Here is a 25,519-nt window from a genome sequence, read left to right as displayed (position 1 = left end):
GCATTACCAATGGAGTTCTTAAAAATAGGTTCTAAAAAATAGGTTCTAAAAAATGGGTTCTAAAAATGGGTTCTAAAAAATGGGTTCTAAAAAATAGGTTCTAAAAATGGGTTCTAAAAAATGGGTTCTAAAAAATTGTTCCCTATTTTTTATAAAGCAGAAATAGATTAATCGCTAAATTAACAATAGAACAGCGAAAACGAAAGGCGAATTTTTTATCTTATATTTTCTAAATTATCCTCCTATTTGCAAGAAACTAATTAGTTTGCCTTCCCATTTTGATTCTACACAATGGACAAGATGAAGATTTAAAAGAAGTGTCAAAGTAAACAAGTTATTAAAACAGTCGAAGTATGCAAACGGGAAGAAATAAAAAAAAAAAAAAAAAAAAAAAAAAAGTATAAACAACCGATTGTCCTTATTATGATGAGAAGTGGGTAATGAAAGGACTTATGAATCTATGCATGTTCTCAAACAGAATAAATAACTCCAGTATAATAGTACATTGCTAGGAAATTCCCGGATGAAGCTTACGCCCTTCTTTTCATACATGCAGAAGAGTAATATCTTTGTTATCATAAGTATATAACATAACATAATATTATATTTGTAGCTGTCATAGTTGCCTCGTTTTAGTGGCTTAATTTTTTTATATTTTAAAGCATTAAGAGTAATGGAAGGAAAAAGAGAAGCTGTAAAAGGAATTGTTCTGAGGTTTACATATATGAGAATTCGTTATGGTTAAAATAGTGAAAAAAAAAAAAAGAAATTATAATAAATAAAACAGTTGTAATGAATAAAATAATTATAATAAATAAAACAATTGTAATGAATAAAATAATTATAATAAATAAAACAATTGTAATGAATAAAATAATTATAATAAATAAAACAATTGTAATGAATTCAAAATAAAATTAAAAAAAATTTGTTTATTTAATTTATTTTTAAATATGATAAGTATGAGTAAAACAATTTATTTATTAAATTTTTTTTACAATTTTTAGCATGCGGAAGAAAAAAGACATGTTTTAATAAATATGAATAAATAATTAAATACATTCCTCCTATGATCAGACAAAAAGAGAGAGGCATGTTGTTTTGTTAAGAAACAAATCCGCTATTATAATTGCAGTTTTTATCGATTATATATTTATTTTCATTTTATGCCCAAAAAGTAGAAGAAAATCATCGATTTTAATTAGGACATATTTAGATGAATTCTTTTAATATAACATAATAAATATATTATATGACATACAAAAATAAAAAAAAAGAAAAAGAACTGGTTGTTTAGGAAGGAAAAAGTTAATAGTATAAATTTATGCAACACCATTAGATACATTCATTTTATACATATAAATATGTTCTATGAATAAGAATTCCCATTTTTTATTTGCTTTTTCGCTTAATATATTTATTATTTAAAAATGTTATTTCTTAAGACAGTTACATTATATGCTTTGAGTGTATTAAAAAGTCGTAGCATTCATTATATATATATATATATATATACATATCATAAAATTAAGAATTTTAAAAAGATATTTATTTTTTACATTTCTGAAATTAGTGAAGAGCGAAATATAAGTACTTAAACATTTTTGAACTGTCCAATTTGGTGTATTAATAATAGTAACATTTGTTGAATTCACTATTTCCATCAATTCTCACAGTGAAAAGCAAAATGGAACAAGATGAACCTATTGATACATTGAAGAAGAAGGTAACTTTTCATTCTTTTTTTTATAATTTTGGATATTTTACTCTTGAAGTGTTTAAATTGTTTCTCCTCGAGAGTAGTAGGATTTGAAAATACATACATACACAATACATGATATTTCTGTCCTCTTAAATGTAGTACAGTTTTTTGACAAGCTGGCCTGGTTACGTTGATCCGAGCGAAGATGGTAACTAAACAGTTTTAAAAAAAAATATTATAATTATGTAAGAATATAAATCAAAGTCGCAAGATATTCAAAAAAAAAAAAAAAAAAAAATTTTATAAATGCTATTATTATCCCGCTTGTAGACTATAATAAAATTAATGGAAATGGGACACCTTATGAGAAACATGAAGTTTGGACTAATTTTTTGAAATGGTTTTTTGATAAAAAAAAGTCTTACTATCCATATTTAAATAAATTTGATACAGAAACATTTAGTGAGTCTGCTAAAAAATTAATTTACCACAGTTCTATGAATAATCATAATATAGGTTATTTTTTGCGTGATAATGAGATATTAGAAAAATTATTGAAATTATATTATTTCGGACAAAATGTTGGAGAAATTAAAACCATACTACAAAATTCACACAATTCTAATTATAAAGATACTTGTAAATATGTCAATGAATGTCTTCATATATTTAGAGAACTTAAAAGAAGCTATTGTCCAAAGGGAATTCCCAGTGATTATAGCAGTAATACTGTGTGTAACCAATTAGGAGAGTTTGCAAATAGATATGAATATACCCTTTATGAACCTTTAAAAAGACATAATAAAATGTCATCCATAGATAAGCATCCAGATGCAGCACAAGTAAGATGTGAATTGACCGATTCATTGTTTTATACCCCATTTTGGAGTTTGTATAAAACCAATTCAGATGAGTTCACAGTATTCGGAAATTTTGTTGTTTCTGGTTTTGTCATGTTTGCCGTATACTTAATTCTGCTAATTTTGTACAAGGTAAGATGATGATGAGATAAGATGGATATTTTTACAAATCGGTTCTTTTTGCACTTTTTCACGAAAAGGAAGTTTCTCATTTTGCACACATAAGATATACAAATTTCTTTTTTTTTCATTTTTTTCTGTTCAGTTTACACCCATCGGAATGAGATTCAGACCTGGAGGACGTAGACAGGCAAGACGAATATGGAGAAAAATCGAAATGGAACAATTCAGAGATTCCGGAAGTAGCTTATATAGTGATGATGAGCAATCTGTGTACTCAGACAATTACGAGTCATCCAGCACGTTCGTGTATGGAAATAATAGATACGATTATTTTGGTTATTTGTAAAAATATAATTTTTACAATTATTACATGAAATGTATTATGCTGATTCATTGTCAGCTGGTTTTATAATTAAAGATACACTGACTTGGTTCATTAAAAATAAAAAGCAGAATGATTAAAAAAGAAGAGATACTAGTCAATAACATTTGTTCTTTTTCCTACCACGAAAAGAGTTTAAGCAGTTGAATGATTAAGAATTTAAAAATGTGACCAAAATTTCAGCTATTCCAAACTGAGCAAATTAGATAAATAGTAATGTACATTTTTAGTTCCTTATATGACAAGCTTGATGTGAAAACTTTTTATTTTATTTTATTTATCTGTCTACCTTTATTACTGTACTATTTCTTTTAAGCAAATTTAGAGAAGAAAAGTTGTTTGTTGTAGGATTGCACAGTTGGGAGATAGCTAGCCATTTGAGAAATATCTTAATGTGCAGGTAATTTGTTTTATATAGATGTCTTTAATCCATGTTGGATGTATGAAAAATGTACGAAAAAATAATAAAATTTCAAACGTGAATAAAAGAAGAAGCAAAAAAAAAAAATGTAAATATTTGTCGTACGTTCATTTGATTATTTTTTACATTTTTATAATAGCAAAATGTTTGCAAAACTTTTAATAAATATTTGTTGTTTTACCATATGTGTATTATTTTTTAAAATAATTTTTTCGCTGCCTACTTTTTTTATGGGCATTTCCACCGTTTCTTTAAATTTGTACCCGATGAAAAGAAGCAGATGAGCAAATCTTTTGTAGACTCGTTTATGTAGAATATTCATTTAGTACAATGTTATAATTTGATTTTTTGTTTTAAAACAACCATGTTATTTTTATTTTATTTTTAAAATTAAAAAATGTTGCAAAAATATGTAATGATATATCCCATCATATGCTGTTTAACGCATATTAATCTTTTTTTTTTTTTTTTTATGTATATTTTTACCTATATTAATAATAAGTATGAAGGAACGTTTGCTTTTTTTTTTTTTTTTTTAAGTAGCAACACTTATAATCTTTTTAAACGAATATTTTAAAAGATTAAAAATACATTATCTGATTCATCATTTAGTCTTTTGAGTGCCCACTTGAAATTATTCTTTGAGAATTCAGGTTGATACATGTATATGTTGCATGTGTTGTATACACCTGTACGTATACATTTTGACACATTTTAGCACATATATAATTCACAAGTTTCATCGTTAGTATGTACCACTCTGTGTAGTGTCAATTGTGATATATTTTAAATGGTTTATTAATTAGGTTAGCTATTGTTCATATCTTAGGTTCAGATATTTATGCTCACATAGATTTCACACAATCGTTGGCATTCCTCATATGTAGTATTCACATATTTGGTACGTGACTAGCGTACATACATGTGATTAGTGTGTATGCATATGGGTAGTGTATATATGCACACACACTGTCAACAACTGTGGATAAGAGAAATGACAATTTGTTTTCCTTACACAATAAATATAATAGTGATAAGTAAATGGACGTGGAAAAAAAAAAAAACATCTTAATTTTTGTGAAAAATAGCTAGATGAACGGAATCTATAAAAAAGAACCTCTTCTTTTTCTAAGTCGAAAAAGGAACATTCATACAGAAGAATCTTTTTTTTTTTTTTTTTTTCGAACCCTACTTAGATATTTATGTGCTTGCATAAATATGCACATGTAAGGGTAAAATAATAATTTTTTTGAAAAAAGCTATCTTATGAAATTTTATTTGTGCAACACTGCACATTGTTAATGCAGTTTTGCACATTTGTTTATTATTCGTTTGTTTATTGTTCACTAGTTTATTATTCGTTTGTTTATTATTCGTTTGTTTATTATTCGTTTGTTTATTGTTCATTTATTTATTTTATTTTTTGTGGGTGCGTGAGGTGCAGCAGGCTATTTTACTCAACCAGAATAATAATAATGGGAAACCAACTTTTTCTGCTTCATTTCCCCATTCTTGTTTCAATTTATTTTTATTTTACATTATTTGTTTTACAAATTTAGAATTGCTTTACAATTAGTATAAAGTTCTGATTTTATAATTTGTTCCTTCTTTATTAATTCATATATGGAACATTGAAAATGACATGAAATAATATTAGTGCATTTTTTATTAATAATATGTATTTTTACAGTTGTAAAAAAGAAAAGCAAAAAAAAAAAATAAAAAAAAAATTACCAACAATAAGAATGATAAATAAAATACAGGTGCACGGAATTCAAAAAATAGAATAAAAAATTTGTGAAAGCATTTAATTTATTTTTGTAAATTTATAAACATCATAATTAGAGTAAATCCCAATATATTTATTAAAAAAAATTTACAAGTTTTCCAACAATATGGAGAAAGACCGATTTTATATAATAATTTATTATTAAATTATTTTAAATATTTTCTATAATTAACCCAAGAGGGAGTGTATGTTGTTTTGTTAAGGAAAATAAATCCACTATTATAATTTCAATTTATATAATTATATCTCTCTAATTATATTTCATATACTGGAAAATAGCAAAATTTCATTGATTTATTATTTTCACTTAATAACCACATATATATATTAATGAGTTTTTTTTTTTTTTTTGTTTTCTATATTATAAATAATGTATATATAATTTTTATAAAGTAAAAAAAAAAAAAAAAAAAAAAAAAGCTTTTTTTAAGTAAGAATAAAAAAATTAATAATTTATCCTTTTATATACAGTATTATTATTAGATTATTATTATATATTTTATAACAAGGTTCTAACACTGATTTTCCATTTTTGCATAACATTTTATTATTTTAAAATGTTATTTCATAAAACAGTTTCATTATTTTTTTGAGTACATTAAAAAAGTCAGTTGCAATATATTATATATTACATTATAAAATTTAAGAAGTTTTTCTATTTAAAAAATTATTTTTATGATTTTTAAAATTTGGTTAAGAACGAAAAGGAATATTAGAATATTTCCCAACTGACCAATTTATTTTATTAATAATAATATTTGTTAAGTTTATTATTCCCTTGAAAAATTCTAACAGCAAAAAAACAAAATGGCAGAAAACAGCAGTCCCCTTGCTCTATTGAAGACGAAGGTAGCATTTTATTTATTTTACTATTTTGTTTTATTATTATTTTTTTTTATATTTTATTTTATCTATTATTTTATTTACTATTTTGAATGCTTTGTTGTTTCTAAAGTATGCAAAAAATTTAGTTTTCAAAATAGGCATATATGAATATACACACATTATATACATATTATTTCTTTTTACTTTATAGTATGACTTTTTGAAGAACTGGCCCAAATATGATGAAAATATTGGCAGTAGTAAGCGTTCTTAAAAATATTCTAATTATGAAAAAATGTAAAACACTTTTCACAATGTTAGAAAAATAAAAAAAAAAATTTAAATGTTATTTTTATTACCCCTTTAGGTGTTGTACCACGTCAGACAAGTGAGCCGCATAAGACACAGGAAATTTGGGTTAATTTTTTGAAATGGTTTTACGACAAAAAAGAGTCATATAACTCATTTTTCGGCATTAATTGGGATTCAAAGGAGTTTCTTGGTAATTTTAAAACTGCACTAGAAAGTAGTTATGATAGTAACAAGAATATAGAATCCTTTTTGAGTGATAAGAGAGAATTAGAAAAATTATTGAAATTACATTATTTTGGAGAAAATGTTGGAGATATTAAAACCATACTGGATAACCAAAACCATGGTAGTTACAGAAATGCGTGTGAATTTGTCAATGAATGTCTTCATTTATTTAGGGAGTTAAAACAAAATTATTGTAAGAGTGAAATTGTTCATTATAAAAGTAATAATGCTGTTTGTAGCATATTAGGTGGATTTGAGGATACTTATGAATATAAACTTTACACACCTTTAAAAAGCCATAATAAAATGTCGTCCTTATTGCAATATCCAGAATCAGCACAAGTAAGATGTGATATAAGTGATTCATTGTATTATACTCCATTTTGGAGTTTGTATAAAACCAATTCGGAGGAATTTTCAGTATTAGGAAATTTTGTTGTTTCTGGTTTTGTCATGTTTGCTGTGTATTTAATTCTGCTAATTTTGTACAAGGTAAGATAATGATGAGATAAAATGGATATTTTTACGAAGCAGTTCTTTTTGCACTTTTTTACGAAAAGGAAGTTTCTCATTCTGCACACAAGATACATGAGTTTTTTTCTCATTTTTTCGCATATTTTTTCATTTTTTTCTGTTCAGTTTACACCCATCGGATTGCACTTCAGCCCTGGAGGGCAAAGAAAAGCAAGACGAATATGGAGAAAAGTGGAAATGGATCAGTTCAGAGATTCTGGAAGTAGCTTATATAGTGATGATAGCGAGAGCGTATATTCAGACAATTACGATGAATCATCTAGCACGTTCGTGTATGGAAATAATAGATATTATTAAATCCATTATTTTGTAAAACACAGTTATATATTTACTACATGCAATGCATTATGCATGTTTACTGTCAACTGGTTTTATAATTAAAGATACTGATTTGGCTCATTAAAAATAAACGCTGGATGGTTAAAAAAGAAGAGATTTTAGTCAATAACGTTTGTTCATTTTCCTACCACGAAGAGTTTAAGCAGTTGAATGATTCAGATTTTAAAAATGTGACAAAAATTTTTGTTATTCTAAACTGATAGCAAATTCGATAAATAGTAATGTACATTTATAGTTCCTTATATGACAAGCTTAATGTGAAAACTTTTTATTTTATTTATTTATTTTTAAGTTTGGAATATTTCTTTTAAGCAAATTTAGAGAAGAAAAGTTGTTTGTTGTAGATTCCACAGTTGGGAGACAGCTAGCCATTTGAGAAATATCTTAATGTGCAGGTAATTTGTTTTGTATAGGTGTCTTTAATCCATGTGGATGTATGAAAAGTGTACGAAAAAATAATAAAATTTTAAACGTGAATAAAAAAAGAAGCAAAAAAAAAAAAATGTAAAAATTTGTCGTACGTTCATTTGATTATTTTTTACATTTTTATAAAAACAAAATATGTACAATGAGGTTTAATAAATGATTGTTATTTTACCACTTGTGCATCATTTTTTAAAATGATTTTCATATCATTATTTAAAATTGTTACTATTTATGCTTCACTGTGAGTACGTATTGCTTCGTCAAATTGGAATGCCATAAGAAGAAATAAGTTGAAAAATCCTGTGGACATGAGATGATAATTATCAACAGGTTCTAGCTTATAATTTGAATTTTGCTTTTTTATTCAATCCTTTTATTATTTTATTTTTTAAAATTAAAAAGTTTTGTTAAATTTGCAATATCTGCATTTCATGTTTTATGTGTATGAATTTGTTTATTCATACCTGTCTATACCAATAAACTAAGAAGCATTGTTACTTTTTTTTTTTTTTTTTTTATTTCTAAGTAGCAAAAAATTTATTATAACTAAGCTAATATTTTTAAAGATTTTAAAACGCATTTTTTTTCCCATTCTACATTAGGTCTTTTTCATCACTCATTTAGAATTATTCTTTGTGAAGTAACACCGAGAGTGCATGCATTCATACATATGTACATACGTACATATATATGTATACATGTATATTCATTTATTTAATTCATCTCACATTTATGTGTAGGTATATAATACCACACAGTACAGTGTTAAATGCTCGTACTGAGAATGGTTTACTGATTAGTACAGTTATGGAAAGTGGGTTAAGTTCATACATTTGTTTTTTGCTGACTTTGGTAGAAATATCAGCATAGACATATATGTTGCATTTATTTTTTTGAGACGTATGACAAATATATGTACATATGTATGCTCGACAGCAATGAGGGGAAAAATAACAGTTCATTTTTTTTATACAATAAATTTACTACAGATAGAAAAAAATGGATAGGAGAAAAAAAAAAAAAATGCTAACTTTTGTGAAAAATAGCTAGATAACAGAATTGCTACAAGATTACCACCTCTCTTTTTTTTCTAAATCTAAAAAATGTTTACAGTAGAACAAAAAGAACACTTAAATAGAATAACCTTTCTTTTCCAAGCCTATTGATATGCTGATATGTAGATATGTTGATAAGTTCATATGTTGATATATTTGCATAAATTTATGAGCAAACATTCATTTTTTTTTGGAAGAAATTACTTTATAAAATTATATTTCTAAAACAGTGTATATATTATCTGTCAAATTTCTGCTCATTTATTTTTTCTTTTTTTTTGGAGGTATACTTTTTTATTTAGTGAGAGTTAATAATAGTGGAAAATTATTTTTTTTTTTTATTTCATTTTATATCTATGTTGACAGTCTATTTTTATTTTATTTTATCTTGTCTCATTTGTTTTGCTGATTGCAATTATTTTATAATTAACGTAAAGAATGATTTTTTAGTTTCTTCTAGATTAGAATCGAAACATTGAAAAAGACTTGACATAGAAATGTATTTTTTATTATAATTATGCTGTGAAAAAAAAAAAAATAAATAAATAAATAAAATAATTTGGTTGCAAAATATACATGCAGAAAATATAATAAAAAAATTTCGCTTATTTAATTTATTTTTATAAATTATATAAATATCATAGTAATAGCAAAATAATTTACTTATTTACTGAAAATTTTTTACAAATTTTGCAATGTGGAAAGACATGTTTTTATGTAGTGTTAATAATTAAATATATTTTCTACAATCATCCAAAAAGAGAGGAGATGTTTGTCTCTATATGAATGAAAAAATGCCCACTAGAAGAACCATACTGTAAATTTTAGAATTATATATATATATATAATATTTGCATTTTACGAGCAAAACAAATAATAGGGGAAATCATGGATTCTATTTAAATCATATTTAAAATTTTTTTTTTATATATTATATGAAATATGTTATACAAATAAAAGAGAAAATAAAAGTAGTGATATATATATATATATATGCTTAAGGATGGGAAAAAAAGAATAATTCATTTTCATGCAGTGCTTTATTAGATATAGTATTAGTACAAGTTCTAATACTTCATAACCATTTATTATTTCCATATTCCCTTAAGTAACATTATTTTTAAATAAAAAAATATTATTTAATAATACAATTTCATTATTTAATTGTATTATAAAGTCACAATTTTACATTACAAAAAAAAAAAAAAAAAAAAAAAAAAAAAAAACATTAATTTTTTAAAATATCAATTTTTATGATTTAAAATTATTGAAGAACAAGACGGGAATACTTCATCTATACTTAATCATCGTGGTCTTTCATATCAATAATAGAATTTGAAAAGTTCATTACTTGGTTCTGTTATTATATTGGAAAGCAAAATGGCAGCAACTGGTGGTGGTGGTTACCTTGATAAATTGAAGGAACAAGTAACTTTTTCATTTTTTTTATATTTTATTTTATCCTTTATTTTGAATGCTTTGTTGTTCCTAAAGTATGCAAAAAATTTAGCCTTCAAACTAGGCATATATGAATATACACACGTTATATACATATTATTTCTTTTTACTTTATAGTATAACTTTTTGACGAACTGGCCTAAATATGATGAAAGTACTTACAGTAAGCAATTTTAAAAATATACTAATTATGAAAAAATGTAAAACATTTTTCACAATGTCACAAAAATAAAAAAAAAAGTAAAAAAATTTAAATGTTATTTTTATTACCCCTTTTGATGTTGTATAAGGTAAGACAAGTGATCAACGTAAGACACAGGAAGCTTGGGTTAATTTTTTGAAATGGTTTTACGACAACGAAAAATCATACTACCCATCTTTCAGCTTTAATTCGGATTCAAAGGAGTTTCTTGGTAATTTTAAAACAGCATTAGAAAGTAGTTATGATAATAACAATAATATAAAATCCTTCTTAAGTGATAAGAGCGAATTAGAAAAGTTATTGAAATTACATTATTTTGGAGAAAATGTTGGAGATATTATGATGATACTAGATAATCAAAACCATGGTAATTATAAGGACGCTTGCAGTTTTGTCAATGAATGTCTTCATTTATTTAGAGAGTTAAAAAAAAATTATTGCCAAGAAGAAAAAGCTGTTGATTATAAAAGTAATAATGCTGTTTGTAGCATATTAGGTGGATTTGAGAATACTTATGAATATAAACTTTATAGTCCTTTAAAAAGCCATAATAAAATGTCATCCTTATTGCAATATCCAGAATCAGCACAAGTAAGATGTGATATAAGTGATTCATTGTATTATACTCCATTTTGGAGTTTGTATAAAACCAATTCGGAAGAATTTTCAGTATTAGGAAATTTTGTTGTTTCTGGTTTTGTCATGTTTGCCGTATACTTAATTCTGCTAATTTTGTACAAGGTAAGATGATGATGAGATAGGATGGATATGTGGCAAAGCGGTTCTTTTTGCACTTTTTCATGAAAAGGAAGTTTCTCATTCTGCACACAATATATATGAGTTATTATCTCATTTTTTCCATTTTTTCTGATCAGTTTACACCCATCGGGATGAGATTCAAACCTGGAGGACGTAGACAGGCAAGACGAATATGGAGAAAAATCGAAATGGATCAATTCAGAGATTCTGCAAGTAGCTTATATAGTGATGATAGCGAGAGCATATATTCAGACAATCACGATGGATCATCCAGCACATTTGTATATGGAAATAACAGATATTATTAAATCTATTATTTTGTAAAAAAAACAGTTATATTTTTATTACATGCAATGTATTATGCTGATTCATTGCCAGCTGGTTTTACAATTAAAGATATTTAATTAGTGCAAAAACAAGAAATATAGGTAGGTAGAAATAATAAACAATTAACAGGTTGGAAGTGTAGAACTGCGAAGTATAAATTGTTTTCATTGCAAAACATTTACTATGTTATGATGAGGAATTCGTTATTTTGATCTATCGGTATAGTATACCTTACACTGATACAGTTGTAGATTATCGATTGTGAAGAAAAGGAAAAAATACATATATACATATGCATATGTATATATATATATATATATGTTGTGTGTCCATTAGGTGACATCATATAATTTGATTTTTCCTTATAAAGCAAATCCTTTTAAAATTTTATTCTTAAAATTAAAAAAGCTTGCATATTTTGCATGATAGCATTTCAAGTTCTACTTGTTTTATTATTTTATTTTATTTTTTATGTATATTTATTCCTGCACAAACCACACTTATTGGGCAAGTTTTTTTTTTTTTTTTTTTAATTAACACAACTTATTATCTTTAAACTATTTTTTTAAATGATTAAAAATTCATTTTCTCATTCTGCATTTAGCCTTTTCACTACTCATTTTAAAGCTTTCCTTTCCCTTGCGAAATAAAACGGGTTCATATGCATACACCACATATATATATATATATATATATATGTAGTGTAAGTATGTATATGCTTCTTCACTCCTATGTCTCATGCATGGTGTAGTATCAAATGCACATACTGCTTGAAAGGTTTCCCAATTAACATAGTTATTTTTCATATATGCTATGTTCAAACATTTATATATGTGTACCTTGATAGAAGTATTACTTACTATACAAATATTGCAGCATTCGTGTGTGTGATATATATGGGTAGTGTATATATGCACGCACACCTTCAACAACTGTGGAGAAACGAAATAATAATTTGTTTTACTTACACAATAAATATAATAGTGATAAAATAAATGGATGTGGAAAAACAAAATCTTAACTTTTGTGAAAAATAACTAGATATGCAAATTTCTTAAACGCAACCATTTTCTTTTTCTAAACTGAAAAAAGGAATATTCAAGTAGAACAATCTTTTTTTTTTTTTTTTTTTTTTTTCGAACCCTACTTAGATATTTATGTGATTGTATAAATATGCACATATGTAAACATATCAATCATACTTTTTTTTTTTTTTTTAAAAGGTTACCTTTTTTTTTATGCAGTTTATATAATGCCTTAAATATCGTGAAATCATTTTTTTTTTTTTTTTTGCACACTTATTTTTTTCATTTTTTTGCGGAGGGGGCATGTTTTTTTATTTGTTTAGAATGATAATTGGAATTTATTTTTTTATTTTATTCTATTTCTGCTTCATTCTATTTCTGCTTCATTCTATTTTTATTTTGTATTGTATTTATTTATTTTAATGATTACAATTGTTTTATAATAAAGATGAACAACGGTTCCTTAATTTCTTCCAAATTTGCATACAACATTGAAAATGATATAAAATAGAAAACAATGTTGTTATCATTGCCGTGGTGAAAAAAAAAAAAAAAAAATAATAATAACAATAGCAATAATAGTAATAATAACAATAATAATAATAATAGTAATAATAGTAATAATAATAATAGTAATAATAATAGTAATAATAAAATAGTTGCAGCGCATTCAAAAAATAGAATAAAAATTTTGTTTATTTAATTTACGTTTACATGTAATAAATAAGGGTGAAATAACTTATTTATTAAAAAAGTTATACAATTTTTACAACATGGAGAAAAGAATATTTTATATAATATAAATAATTATGTATTCTACAATGCGCCAAGAGGATGTTATGTATGTTGTTATATTTATATATGATATGTTAATGAAAAAAAAAGAATTCATAAGAACTGCAGATTTTGTAACAATATATTTTTACGCATAGAAAAATAATAGGAAAATTATAGAGATTCTGATTTTAACACATATTTTTATAAATTTTTTTACATACATGTAATATTACATACATAATATATATATTTTTTGAATAAAATAGAAAATAAAGGAGCTTCTTTTCTATGCTTAGGAAGAAAAAATTTAACAAATTTTCTTTATACAGTATTGTTAGATATTCTATTTATACAGGGTAAACAGTTCTAACACTGATTTTTCACTTTCTACTTCGATTTTTTATTGCGATTTTCACCGAACATTTTATTATTTAACAATTTTATTTCATGAAAAACAGTTTCAGAATTTGCTTCAGTGTATTAAAAAGTCGCAATATATATATTATTACATTATAAAATTAAGAATTTTAAAATATTTATTTCTACGATTTAAAATAAGTGAAAAACGAAATTCATGAATATTTTTGAACTTCCCAATTTCTCGTATTATTTTAAGAATAATATTTTTTGAGATAATTACTTAGTTCAGTTTTTATATTGGAAAGCAAAATGTCAACAACTGGTGGTGGTTACCTTGATCAATTGAAGGAACAAGTAACTTTTTCATTTTTATTTGCTTTTTTTATTTACTACTTTGAATGCTTTCTCTTGTTCTGAAAGTGAACAATAAAATTAATCTTCAAAATAAGCATATATGAATATACACACATTTTATACATATTATATCTTTTTACTTTATAGTATAACTTTTTGACGAACTGGCCCAAATATGATAAAAATACTGACAGTAATAAGTGTTTTTAAAAATATTCTAATTATGAAAAAATGTAAAACATTTTTCACAATGTTAGAAAAATAAAAAAAAAATTTTAAATGTTATTTTTATTACCCCTTTAGGTTATAAAAAGATTGATGCAAATGCTAGTACATCTAATGTTGATCATGAAACTTGGGTTAATTTTTTGAAATGGTTTTACGACAATAATAGTAACTACTTCTACTATGCAAATGGAATGGATTCAAGTGAACTTGCGGAACCAATCAAAAAGATAACGGAAAGTAATTATACTAACAATCCTAATATAAATCAAATTTTGAGTAGTAAAGAAAAATTGGAAAAATTATTGAAATTGCATTATTTTGGACAAAATGTTGGAGATATTCAAACCATACTGGATAACCAAAACCATAGTAGTTACAAAAATGCTTGTGAATTTGTCAATGAATGTCTTCATATATTTAGAGAGTTTAAAAAAGATTATTGTGAAGTTGGCACAACAAGTAATTATAAAGGTAGCACTGTTTGTAAGCAGTTAGACGAATTTCTCGATAGGTATGAATATAGTCTTTACAAACCTTTAAAAAGCCATAATAAAATGTCGTCCTTAGTGGATTATCCAGAATCAGCTCAAGTAAGATGTGATATAAGTGATTCATTGTATTATACTCCATTTTGGAGTTTGTATAAAACCAATTCGGAAGAATTTTCAGTATTAGGAAATTTTGTTGTTTCTGGTTTTGTCATGTTTGCCGTATACTTAATTCTGCTAATTTTGTACAAGGTAAGATGATGATGAGATAAAATGGATATTTCTACAAAGCAGTTCTTGTTACACATTTTCATGAAAAGGAAGTTTGTCATTCTGGACACAAGATATATGAACTTTTTCGTATTTTTTTCCATTTTTTTCTGTTCAGTTTACACCCATCGGATTGCACTTTAGCCCAGGAGGCCAAAGAAAAGCAAGACGAATATGGAGAAAAGTGGAAATGGATCAGTTCAGAGATTCTGGAAGTAGCTTATACAGTGATGATAACGAGAGTGAATATGCAGACAATTACGAGTCATCTAGCACGTTCGTGTATGGAAATAATAGATATTATTAATTCCATTAATTGTAAAAAACAGTTATATATTTACTACATGCAATGTATTATGCTGATTCATTGCCATCCGATTTTACAATTAAAGATACTGATTTGGCTCATTAAAAATAAACGCTGTATAGTTAAAAAAGAATCGATTCTAGTCAATAACATTTGTTCATTTTCCTGCCACGAAAAATTTAAGCAGTTGAATGATTCAGAATTTAAAAATGTGACAAAAATTTTTGTTATTCTAAACTGATAGCAAATTAGATAAGTAGTAATGTACATTTGTAGTTCGTTATATGACCAGCTTAATGTGAAAATTTTTTATTTTATTTATTTATCTTTAAGATTGGATTGTTTATTTTAAGAAGAAAAGTTGCTTCTTATAGATTCCGCTGTTGGAATTGGCCATTTGAGAAATATCTTAATGTGCAGGTAATTTGTTGTGTTTATTCAGGTGTATATTACCCACCTGCACACATGAAGTGTATGAAAAAATAATAATTTTTCAAACATGAGAAAAAAATGGGGAAAAAAATATATATATATATTTATATGTATATAAATTTTTGTCACGTTCATTTTATGACTTCCAATTTTTTATAAAGAAAAATTGTCTACAGATGGCATAATGAATGATTGTTATTTTACCACTTGTGCATCATTTTTTAAAATGATTTTTATATCATTATTTATAATTGTTACTATTTGTGCTTCACTATGAGTACGTACTGCTTCGTCAAATTGGAATGCCATAAGAAGAAATAAGTTGAAAAATCCTGTGGACATGAGATGATAATTGTCAACAGACTTACAAGCTCAATAATTTGATTTTTGCCCTTTATATTAACTATTTAGCATTTTATTCTTAAAATTAAAAAAGTCTGAAAATTTGAGAAATTATATATCATTTGATGTGCTTATATTGATTAGTTTATAATATGTATATTTATCAACGTATCCTAATAATTATGAAATATGTTTTTTTTTTTTTTTTTCTTTTTTTTTTTTTTTTTTTTTTTTTTTTTTAAATGATAAAATTTACTATTTTAAATTAATACCGAATGGAGTTAGAAAACTTTTTATTATTCTGTATATTTAGCCTTTACACTATCCATTTAAAATTATTCCCATGCGAAACAAAAAGGGAGTGTGTATAATGTGTATTTATAATATTTACATATATTTATGTATGTATATTTTTTTTTTAATTCATCTCATTATTCTTTTCTTGTATGTGCTACATAAGTGGCTTATCAAATATACTTACGACGAGCTGGATAGTTAATATAGTATAATACTTATTGTTCATACGTAAGGTTTATACATTTATATTTGTATAACTTTGGTAGAACTGTTATCATACACATATATGTAGCATTCATATATGTGATTAATATATGTATATATACATTCACATGTCTAAATAATTATGGGAAATGATATACTTGTTCATTTTATCTATACAATTAAATTTTGAGGAAAAAAAATGAACTAGGCTCCAACCTCTTATATTTTGTGAAAAATAGCAGAATAGAACGAATTTCTAAAAAGCTTCTTTATCTTCTAAATCGAAGAAGCATTTACATTAGCAAAAAAAAAAAAAAAAAAAATGTTAAACAGAAAAAGGCATATTTAAATGAAATACTTTTCCCTTTCTTAACCTATTGATATATTTACATATTAGGGATAAATAAATATATATATACATATATGTTAATATAAAACATACGCGCACATTTCATTGTTTATTTTACTTTTTTCATGGCACATGTTTTTTCTATAGCAGGGATAGATAGGAAGGGTTATTCGTTTTTTTTTTTTTTTTTTTTTTTTTTTTTTTTTTATTTATTTCCTTTACATTTTGTTTATTTCACAAATTACAATTTTATGTTATAATTAACAGTGTGCAACGAATTTTTAATTTTTCCTGAATACATCCTATTAACGATTAACATACAATCTGACAATGTTATGAAAAAAACATTGCATTATTACTATTGCGACTTTGAAATTTTTCAATTTTGAAAAAAAAAAAAAAAAAAAAGGAATATTACCTAATCCTATTTTTAAATATCATAGTGTGAATATAACAATTTATTCGTTAAATTTTTTTTCCGAATCTTTAGAATTAAAAAAGACATTTATATAATATAATAATATAATAATATAATGATAAAATGGATTTTATAAATATGTTAAAAAGGTAGATATATATTTTATTAATGAAAATTTCACAACTGCAGTTTTAAATTATATATTTTTATATTTTATATTATCTAGCATTTTTAGTTAGCATATATGCATGTATACATATTTCAATGCATTTTTTTAATATTACACATATTTATGCGCATAAAATATGGAAATATTTAGAAAAGAAAAAATTATGTAATTTTTATTCTTTCCTTATTTATTTGATATATTATATTTACACATAAAGTTTTAATGTCAAATTCTTATTTTTTTTATTTTATTTTTCATACACGCTACAGTTTTTTTTTTTTTTTTAAAAATGTTATTTAATAGAATAACTTTATGATTTGCTTAGGTGTGTGTATATAAAGTTACAATACTACATTATGAAACATTGAATTTTAAAAATATTTATTTTTATGACTTAAAAATTAGTGAAAAACGAAACTTAATAGTTAAACATTTCTGAGCTTTCCAATTTCACATACTAATAGCAATCTCATTTGTTGAGTTCATTACTTGGTTTATTTCTTACATCGGGAGGAAATATGACAGGAACTAATCTTATTAAACAATTGAGAGAAAAAGTAGGCGCCTCCCTTTTTTTTTTTCTTTTTTTTATCATTAACAAGTTTGAATACTTTGCTGCTTGTAAAATAAACAAAAAAGTTTCACCTTGAAAATAGAAATACATGAAAATACACACACAATGTATAACATTTCTTTTAATTCTATATAGTATGAATTTTTGAAAAGTTGGCCCGAATATAGTAATCCGACAGATGCAGGTAAGAATTTATAAAAATATTATAATTATGTAAATCTATAAATCAAGTTTCATGACATGCAAAAATATATATATATATTTTAAATGCTGTTTTTATTATCCTCTTAGGTTATAATCAAATTTTAAAAACTACAGGGGAATATGATAAGAATAAGCATGATGCTTGGATTAATTTTTTGAAATGGTTTTACGATAAAAATGACAAGTACTACCAGGATTCGTTTGGTTTGAAATCAAGTGAAAATGGTGATTCTTTTAAAAAGGCAATTTTAGATAGTTATACTACTAATAAGAATATAGAATCCTTTTTAAGTGATAAGAGCAAATTAGAAAAATTATTAAAATTATACTATTTTGGAGAAAATGTTGGGGATATTAAAAATATATTGGATAATCAAAATCATGATAGTTACAAAAATGCGTGTGAATTTGTCAATGAATGTCTTCATATATTTAGAGAGCTTAAAAAAGATTATTGTGAAGGTGACATAACAAGTAATTATAAAGGTGGTACTGTTTGTAGCCAATTAGGGGAATTTCTCAGTAGATATGAATATAGTCTTTACACACCTTTAAAAAGGCATAATAAAATGTCATCCCTAGTGAATTATCCAGAATCAGCACAAGTAAGGTGTGATTTAAGTTATTCGTTGTTTTTTACCCCATTTTTGAGTTTATATAAGGCAAATTCAGATGAATTTACAGTATTCGGAAATTTTGTTGTTTCTGGTTTTGTCATGTTTGCCGTATACTTAATTCTGCTAATTTTGTACAAGGTAAGATGATGATGAGATAAGATGGATATTTGGAAAAGCGGCTCTTTTTGCACTTTTTCACGAAAAGGAAGTTTCTCATTTTGCACACATAAGATATACAAATTTCTTTTTTTTTCATTTTTTTCTGTTCAGTTTACACCCATCGGACTGAGATTCAGCCCTGAAGGACAAAGAAAAGCAAGAAGAATATGGAGAAAAGTAGAAATGGAACATTACAGAAATCCTGGAAATAGCTTATACAGTGATGATGAACAATCTATGTACTCAGACAATTACGGGTCAGCGAACACATTTGTGTATGGAAATAATAGATATTATTAAATCCATTATTTTGTAAAACACAGTTATATATTTACTACATGCAATGCATTATGCATGTTTACTGTCAACTGGTTTTATAATTAAAGATACTGATTCGGTTCATTAAAAATAAACGTCTGGATGGTTAAAAAAGAAGCTATTCTAGTCAATAGTATTTGTTCATTTTCCTACCACGAAGAGTTTAAGCAGTTGAATGATTCAAAATTTAAAAATGTGACAAAAATTTTTGTTATTCCAAACTGAGAAAATTAGATAAATAGTAAAATACATTTGTGGTTCGTTATGTGACCAGCTTAATGTGAAAATTTTTTATTTTATTTATTTATCTTTAAGATTGGATTATTTATTTTAAGCATATTTTAAGAAAAAAAGTTGCTTCTTATAGATTCCGCTGTTGGAATTGCCCATTTGAGAAATGTCATAACGTGAAGGTAATTTGTTGTGTTTATTCAGATGTATATTACCCGCTTGCACACATGAAGTGTATGAAAAAATAATAATTTTTCAAACATGAAAAAAAAAGGGGAAAAAATATATATATATATATATATGTATATAAATTTTTGTTACGCTCATTTTATGACGTCCAAATTTTTATAAAGAAAAATTGTCTACAGAAGGCATAATGAATGATTATTGTTTTTCCATTTGTGTCTTATTTTTTTAAACATTTATATATCATTATTTAAAATTGTACTATTATGTTAGATTGTGTGCAAGCACCGTTCCGATAAGTTAAAATTCTATGAATTAGAATAAATGGTTAAAATCTGTGAAGATGATATAACAATGACCTATAGGTGTCAGCTTATAATTTGATTTTAACTTTTTAAGGAACCCTTTTAAATATTTCATTCTTAAAATTTAAAAGGATTGCAAATTTTGCAATAAGAGCACTTCATGCTCGATGTGTATTAATTTGTTTATGTGTATTTATGTACCCTATATACTAACAACTATGAAAGTACACGTTTGTTTTTTTCCTTTTTTTTTTTTTTTTTTTAACAAAATTTATTATTTAAATTGATACTTAAACGGATTAAAAGAGCTTTTTCTTATTATTCCATAAACCATTGTGGGTTTTTTTTATAATTACTCAATAGCAAAAAAAATAGAAAAAGGCGAATATATGCATGTATATATATATAATATGTATACGATACATATGTGTATATTTTATTTTTTTTTTTTAATTCCTCTGACGATTTTCCTCTAGTACGTACCAAATAGAGCTGTATCAAATATACTTACTCTGAATGGTTCTGTGAGCATCTCAGTATGAAACGTGGGCTAGGTTTACACATTTGTGTTTACCTAACTTTAATAGAATTATTACCATGAACAAGCAGCATTCGCATGTCCTATATGTAACTGCTACATGTGTAACCACTATATATATGTAACTACTATGTATGTGCTTAATATATACATGTACACTTACACATGATGGTCAACAAATAGGAGAGATAAATAGGAAGCTCATTTTGATTATACAATAAATTTGTGGGGAAGAAAATGAACTTGGCTAACCTGTTAACTTCTGTGAAAAATAGCTGGATGAACGAATTTCTAAATCGGAGGCTATTTTTCTAAATTGATAAAACATTGACATAAAAAAAATTTTTGAACGAAAAAAGATTGTTTAATTAGAGTGCCTTTTTTTTTTTTTTTTTCTAAACCTATGGATATGTTTATGGTATTTTGGCTAAATATACACATATTCAGAAACGCTAACATTGAAATACATACATAAAATACATTCTTTTTTTTTTCTTTTGAAAGTGTCACCTTTTTTTAAGCTATTTGAATGTGCACTAAATATCGACAATGCACTTTTGCACAGTTACGTTTTATTTATTTTTTTTTTCTTATGAAAGAAAGGAGGTATAGGTATTTTTTCTATAGTGGGAATAACAAAAGGTAATATATATTCTTTATTTTTTTTTGTTTTTTTTATTTTATTTTGCTTTCATTGTTTCATAAATTACAATTGTATTATAATTAACATAAGCGCAACGATATTTTTAATTTTTTTTTCCTCGAATTATTAAGAAAATTATAACACATGCATTGACAATGGTATATAAATAAACTTTGCACTGTTACTATTGCAATTTTGCAAAAAAAAAAAAAAAAAAAAAAAGAAGGAATAAAAAAAAAAAAGAATATAACAAAAAGGCTTATTTTTAAATGTCATAATTAGAGGTGTAACACTTTTTTTTTTTTTAGAAACTATAATTTTTTTTACAATTGAAAACAAGACATTTATGTAGCATTGTAAGGAAGAAATACACTATATGGTATATATAAATGGCCCAAAGAAAGACATATTACTTAGTAAAATTTCACAACAATTATAGCTTCCAATTATATTTTTATATTTTAGGGATAGAAAAATAGCAAAGGGCCCCAAATCTACCAACATATCATTTTATACCTATCTCTTTTATTTACCATATACTTTTTGGTGAACATTTTTTATTATTACACATATTTATGTGCATAAAATAAATTAAATTAAGAAAGGACTTGTTTACTTAGAATAGCAAAAATTATATAGCTTCTACTGCTTACACAATATTTATTTGACGCATACTATTTTTGCATGTAAAAATTCTAAAAATTACTTTCCTTTTTTTTATTTTATTTTTTATTCACATAACAGTTTTTTTTTTAAAAATCTTAAATAGTATAATAGCTTTACTATTTACTTGGGTGTATTTATTAAGTCACAATATTACTTTATGAACCATTGAAATTAAATAATATTTATTTTTACCATTTTTAATTTGTGAAAAACAAAGCACAATACTTCCTGTATATTTGATCTTCTTAATATTGTGCATTAACAATATTTATTCAGTTCATTATTTGGTTCACGTTTTACATTTGAAGAAAATATGACAGAAACAAAGCGCATTGGTCAATTGAAGAATCAAGTAACTTTTCATTATTTTAGAATTCTGCATATTTTGTTGTTCCAAAAGTACACAAAAAATTTTGGCTTCAAAATAAGAATACATGAATATACACACAGTATATGCATATTACTTGTTTTTATTCTATAGTATAATTTTTTGACGAACTGGCCCCAATATAGTGATCCGCAAAAAGATGGTAAGTGTTTATAAAAATGTTATAATTATACAGCTACATAAGTCAAATTTCATTATATTTCTAGAAAAAAAAATGTTTATATGCTAATTTTACCGCCTTTTTAGACTATTATGGAACTACTCAAATGTCTGATCCATCCAATAGCAAAAAACACGAAGTTTGGCTTAATTTTTTGAAATGGTTTTACGACAGTAATGATTTGTATTACCAGAATTTATATGGTTTGAAATCAACTGAATTTAAGGAGCCGTTTAAAAGTGTACTTGAAGGTAACTATTATAACAATCAGAACTTAGATTATTTTTTGAGTAACAAGAATGAACTAGAAAAATTATTGAAATTATATTATTTTGGACAAAATGTTGGAGATATTAAATCCATACTACAAAATCTACACGATCCAAATTATAAAGTTACTTGCCAATATGTCAATGAATGTCTTCATTTATTTAGAGAACTTAAAAGAAATTATTGCCCAAAGGGAGTACCCAGTGATTACAGCAGTAATACTGTGTGTAACCAATTAGGAGAGTTTGCAAATAGGTATGAATATACCCTTTATGAACCTTTAAAAAGACATAATAAAATGTCATCCGTAGATAAGTATCCAGATGCAGCACAAGTAAGATGTGAATTGACCGATTCATTGTTTTATACTCCATTTTGGAGTTTGTATAAAGCCAATGTAGATGAGTTTACAGTATTTGGAAATTTTGTTGTCGCTGGTTTTGTCATGTTTGCCGTATACTTAATTCTGCTAATTTTGTACAAGGTAAGATGATGATGAGATAAGATGGATATTTGGCAAAGCGGTTCTTTTTGCATTTTTTCACGAAAAGGAAGTTTCTTATTTTGCACACATAAGATATACAAATTTCTTTTTTTTTCATTTTTTTCTGTTCAGTTTACACCCATCGGACTGAGATTTAACCCAGAAGGACAAAGAAAAGCAAGACGAATATGGAGAAAAGTTGAAATGGAACAAGCCCGAAATAATCGAGGCGAATATAGTGATGATGACGAGAGCTTATATTCAGATAATGAAGGGTCATCGAACACGTTTGTATATGGAAATAATAGATATTATTAATTTGATTATTTTGTAAAACACAGTTATATATTTATTACATGCAATGTATTATGCTGATTTACTATAAATTGGTTTTCCAGTTAAAGCCATTTAAGTAGTGCATTAAAAATAAATATCGGTAGACAAAAAAAAATAAACAATTAACAGATTGGAAGTGCAAAATTCTGAAGTATAAATTGTTTTTATTGCAAAGCATTTACTGTGTTATGATGAGCAATTCGTTATTTTGATCTATAGGTATACTTTTACACTGATACAGTTATACATTATCGATTGTGAAGAAAAAGAAAAAAAAAAAATAAAATAAAATAAAATAAAACAAATAAATAATAAATAAAAGATGCAGAAAGAATTCATAAAGAAATAGTGAAATTTACATATATGCAGAACCCTTTGAAAAATGTGCACATCGAGACGAGGCAAGACAAATATGATAACAGCACTGTACATATACATATATACCCATTTTTTCTTCTTCTTTTTAATTTCTTTTGGTTAATTTTTTTTATACTATTTTTTATTTGCATCAAGTGGGGCATATATATATATATATATATATATATATATATATATATATATATATATATATGCAAACTGTGAAAATTGTCAAAATTATCAGTTTGGAGTGCAACAATTGCCTTTTAACGTGATTTCTCTGATACATTTTGATAACTGTATATTTTTACTCATACAAGCTTTACCCATTCGAGAAATTATCTATTTATGTCAGCATGTAACTGCTATATGCAAATTTTTGATTTATGTTTTTAATCTCTATCTTCACGAACGTTACAACATCATGTTCCAAGGAAGTGTTTTCTATGTAGATATGCACGCTTAAAGGAGATATTATTACGCACTTGGAAAAATTAGTTATACCTTACAAAGTATCCACTTTACAGAAGAACAATGTAAAGTACAAATTGTTGATTTTGCATGATTAAATGGTAGATCTCTGTGTGTTTGTGTGTGCATATGTACATAGACTACACTGTTCCCACATAGAAATACATTTATTCCTAATTTGAATGGCCAGTGTTATCCAATTTGTGAAGAAGAATAAAATGCGTTAAATTGAGCTTAGTGTTAGTGATATGTTAGCATGCTGAGAAATGATTATTGATGTGGCTTCATCACATTATTATATACATTTTTACGTGTTGTAATATGGTACTCTTCACTACAGTTGACTATTTTACCTTAATGCAACAATGTACATTTTAAATGTTTTTAAGTATTTATGTTGTTCATACGAATGTATTTTATATATATATATATATACATGTATATGTGTGTATGTATGTATATGTGTGTGTCCTGATTAGACATCAGAATTATCAACATCACTGATGACGTATACACTACATGAGCACCTTTTTGGTACACACTAAATTTTATATATGCATGTAAATTTTGAGAAATATATAAATATGTATTGAAAAAGGAATTTTTTTTCTCCCCTTCACATTTATACATTTACTAATCTTTTGCATACCTCGGATATTTCTGCTGATTCGTTTTTAGTCTTTTTTTTATGCTATTTAGCTTGCTACTTTTATTACTGTGTATTATACCACACATTTTGGTACATATTTTATCAATTCATTGGTTATTTATTTTTATATTCAACTTTATTCACATTTTTTCCAGGAATTAATGGAGTACCGCATTTTACAGGTGTGATGATGCAAGGTACTTT

General features: G+C 25.2%; 6 protein-coding genes across 6 annotated transcripts; all 6 read left to right on the top strand.

Annotated features, from left to right (window-relative positions):
* Positions 1–1,687: 1,687 nt before the first annotated feature.
* PGO_020230 (variable surface protein) lies at positions 1,688–3,031 on the top strand (the record flags this gene model as incomplete). The annotated part of the gene is made up of 3 exons (XM_028685842.1): positions 1,688–1,726; positions 2,071–2,694; positions 2,828–3,031. 3 exons carry the CDS (start codon positions 1,688–1,690, stop codon positions 3,029–3,031), a joined length of 867 nt encoding a protein of 288 aa, XP_028541643.1.
* Positions 3,032–6,084: 3,053 nt separating this feature from the next.
* On the top strand, positions 6,085–7,470 carry PGO_020220 (variable surface protein; the record flags this gene model as incomplete). The annotated part of the gene is made up of 3 exons (XM_028685841.1): positions 6,085–6,126; positions 6,424–7,131; positions 7,279–7,470. The coding sequence occupies 3 exons, from the start codon at positions 6,085–6,087 to the stop codon at positions 7,468–7,470; spliced, it is 942 nt and encodes a 313-aa protein (XP_028541642.1).
* A 3,235-nt stretch (positions 7,471–10,705) lies between these two features.
* Positions 10,706–11,720, top strand: PGO_020210 (variable surface protein; the record flags this gene model as incomplete). Its single annotated transcript, XM_028685840.1, has 3 exons — positions 10,706–10,750; positions 10,936–11,394; positions 11,466–11,720. 3 exons carry the CDS (start codon positions 10,706–10,708, stop codon positions 11,718–11,720), a joined length of 759 nt encoding a protein of 252 aa, XP_028541641.1.
* A 2,490-nt stretch (positions 11,721–14,210) lies between these two features.
* Positions 14,211–15,548, top strand: PGO_020200 (variable surface protein; the record flags this gene model as incomplete). The annotated part of the gene is made up of 3 exons (XM_028685839.1): positions 14,211–14,255; positions 14,513–15,223; positions 15,360–15,548. The coding sequence occupies 3 exons, from the start codon at positions 14,211–14,213 to the stop codon at positions 15,546–15,548; spliced, it is 945 nt and encodes a 314-aa protein (XP_028541640.1).
* A 2,729-nt stretch (positions 15,549–18,277) lies between these two features.
* On the top strand, positions 18,278–19,613 carry PGO_020190 (variable surface protein; the record flags this gene model as incomplete). The annotated part of the gene is made up of 3 exons (XM_028685838.1): positions 18,278–18,316; positions 18,666–19,292; positions 19,425–19,613. The coding sequence occupies 3 exons, from the start codon at positions 18,278–18,280 to the stop codon at positions 19,611–19,613; spliced, it is 855 nt and encodes a 284-aa protein (XP_028541639.1).
* Positions 19,614–22,513: 2,900 nt separating this feature from the next.
* On the top strand, positions 22,514–23,820 carry PGO_020180 (variable surface protein; the record flags this gene model as incomplete). The annotated part of the gene is made up of 3 exons (XM_028685837.1): positions 22,514–22,552; positions 22,795–23,502; positions 23,635–23,820. 3 exons carry the CDS (start codon positions 22,514–22,516, stop codon positions 23,818–23,820), a joined length of 933 nt encoding a protein of 310 aa, XP_028541638.1.
* Positions 23,821–25,519: the final 1,699 nt, after the last annotated feature.

This window comes from Plasmodium gonderi (assembly GCF_002157705.1).
Source record: "Plasmodium gonderi DNA, contig: Chr02, whole genome shotgun sequence".
NCBI classification, from domain to species: Eukaryota; Apicomplexa; class Aconoidasida; order Haemosporida; family Plasmodiidae; genus Plasmodium; species Plasmodium gonderi.
The sequence above is the reverse complement of the archived record's forward strand: the minus strand, read 5'-3'. Positions and strand labels throughout refer to the sequence as shown.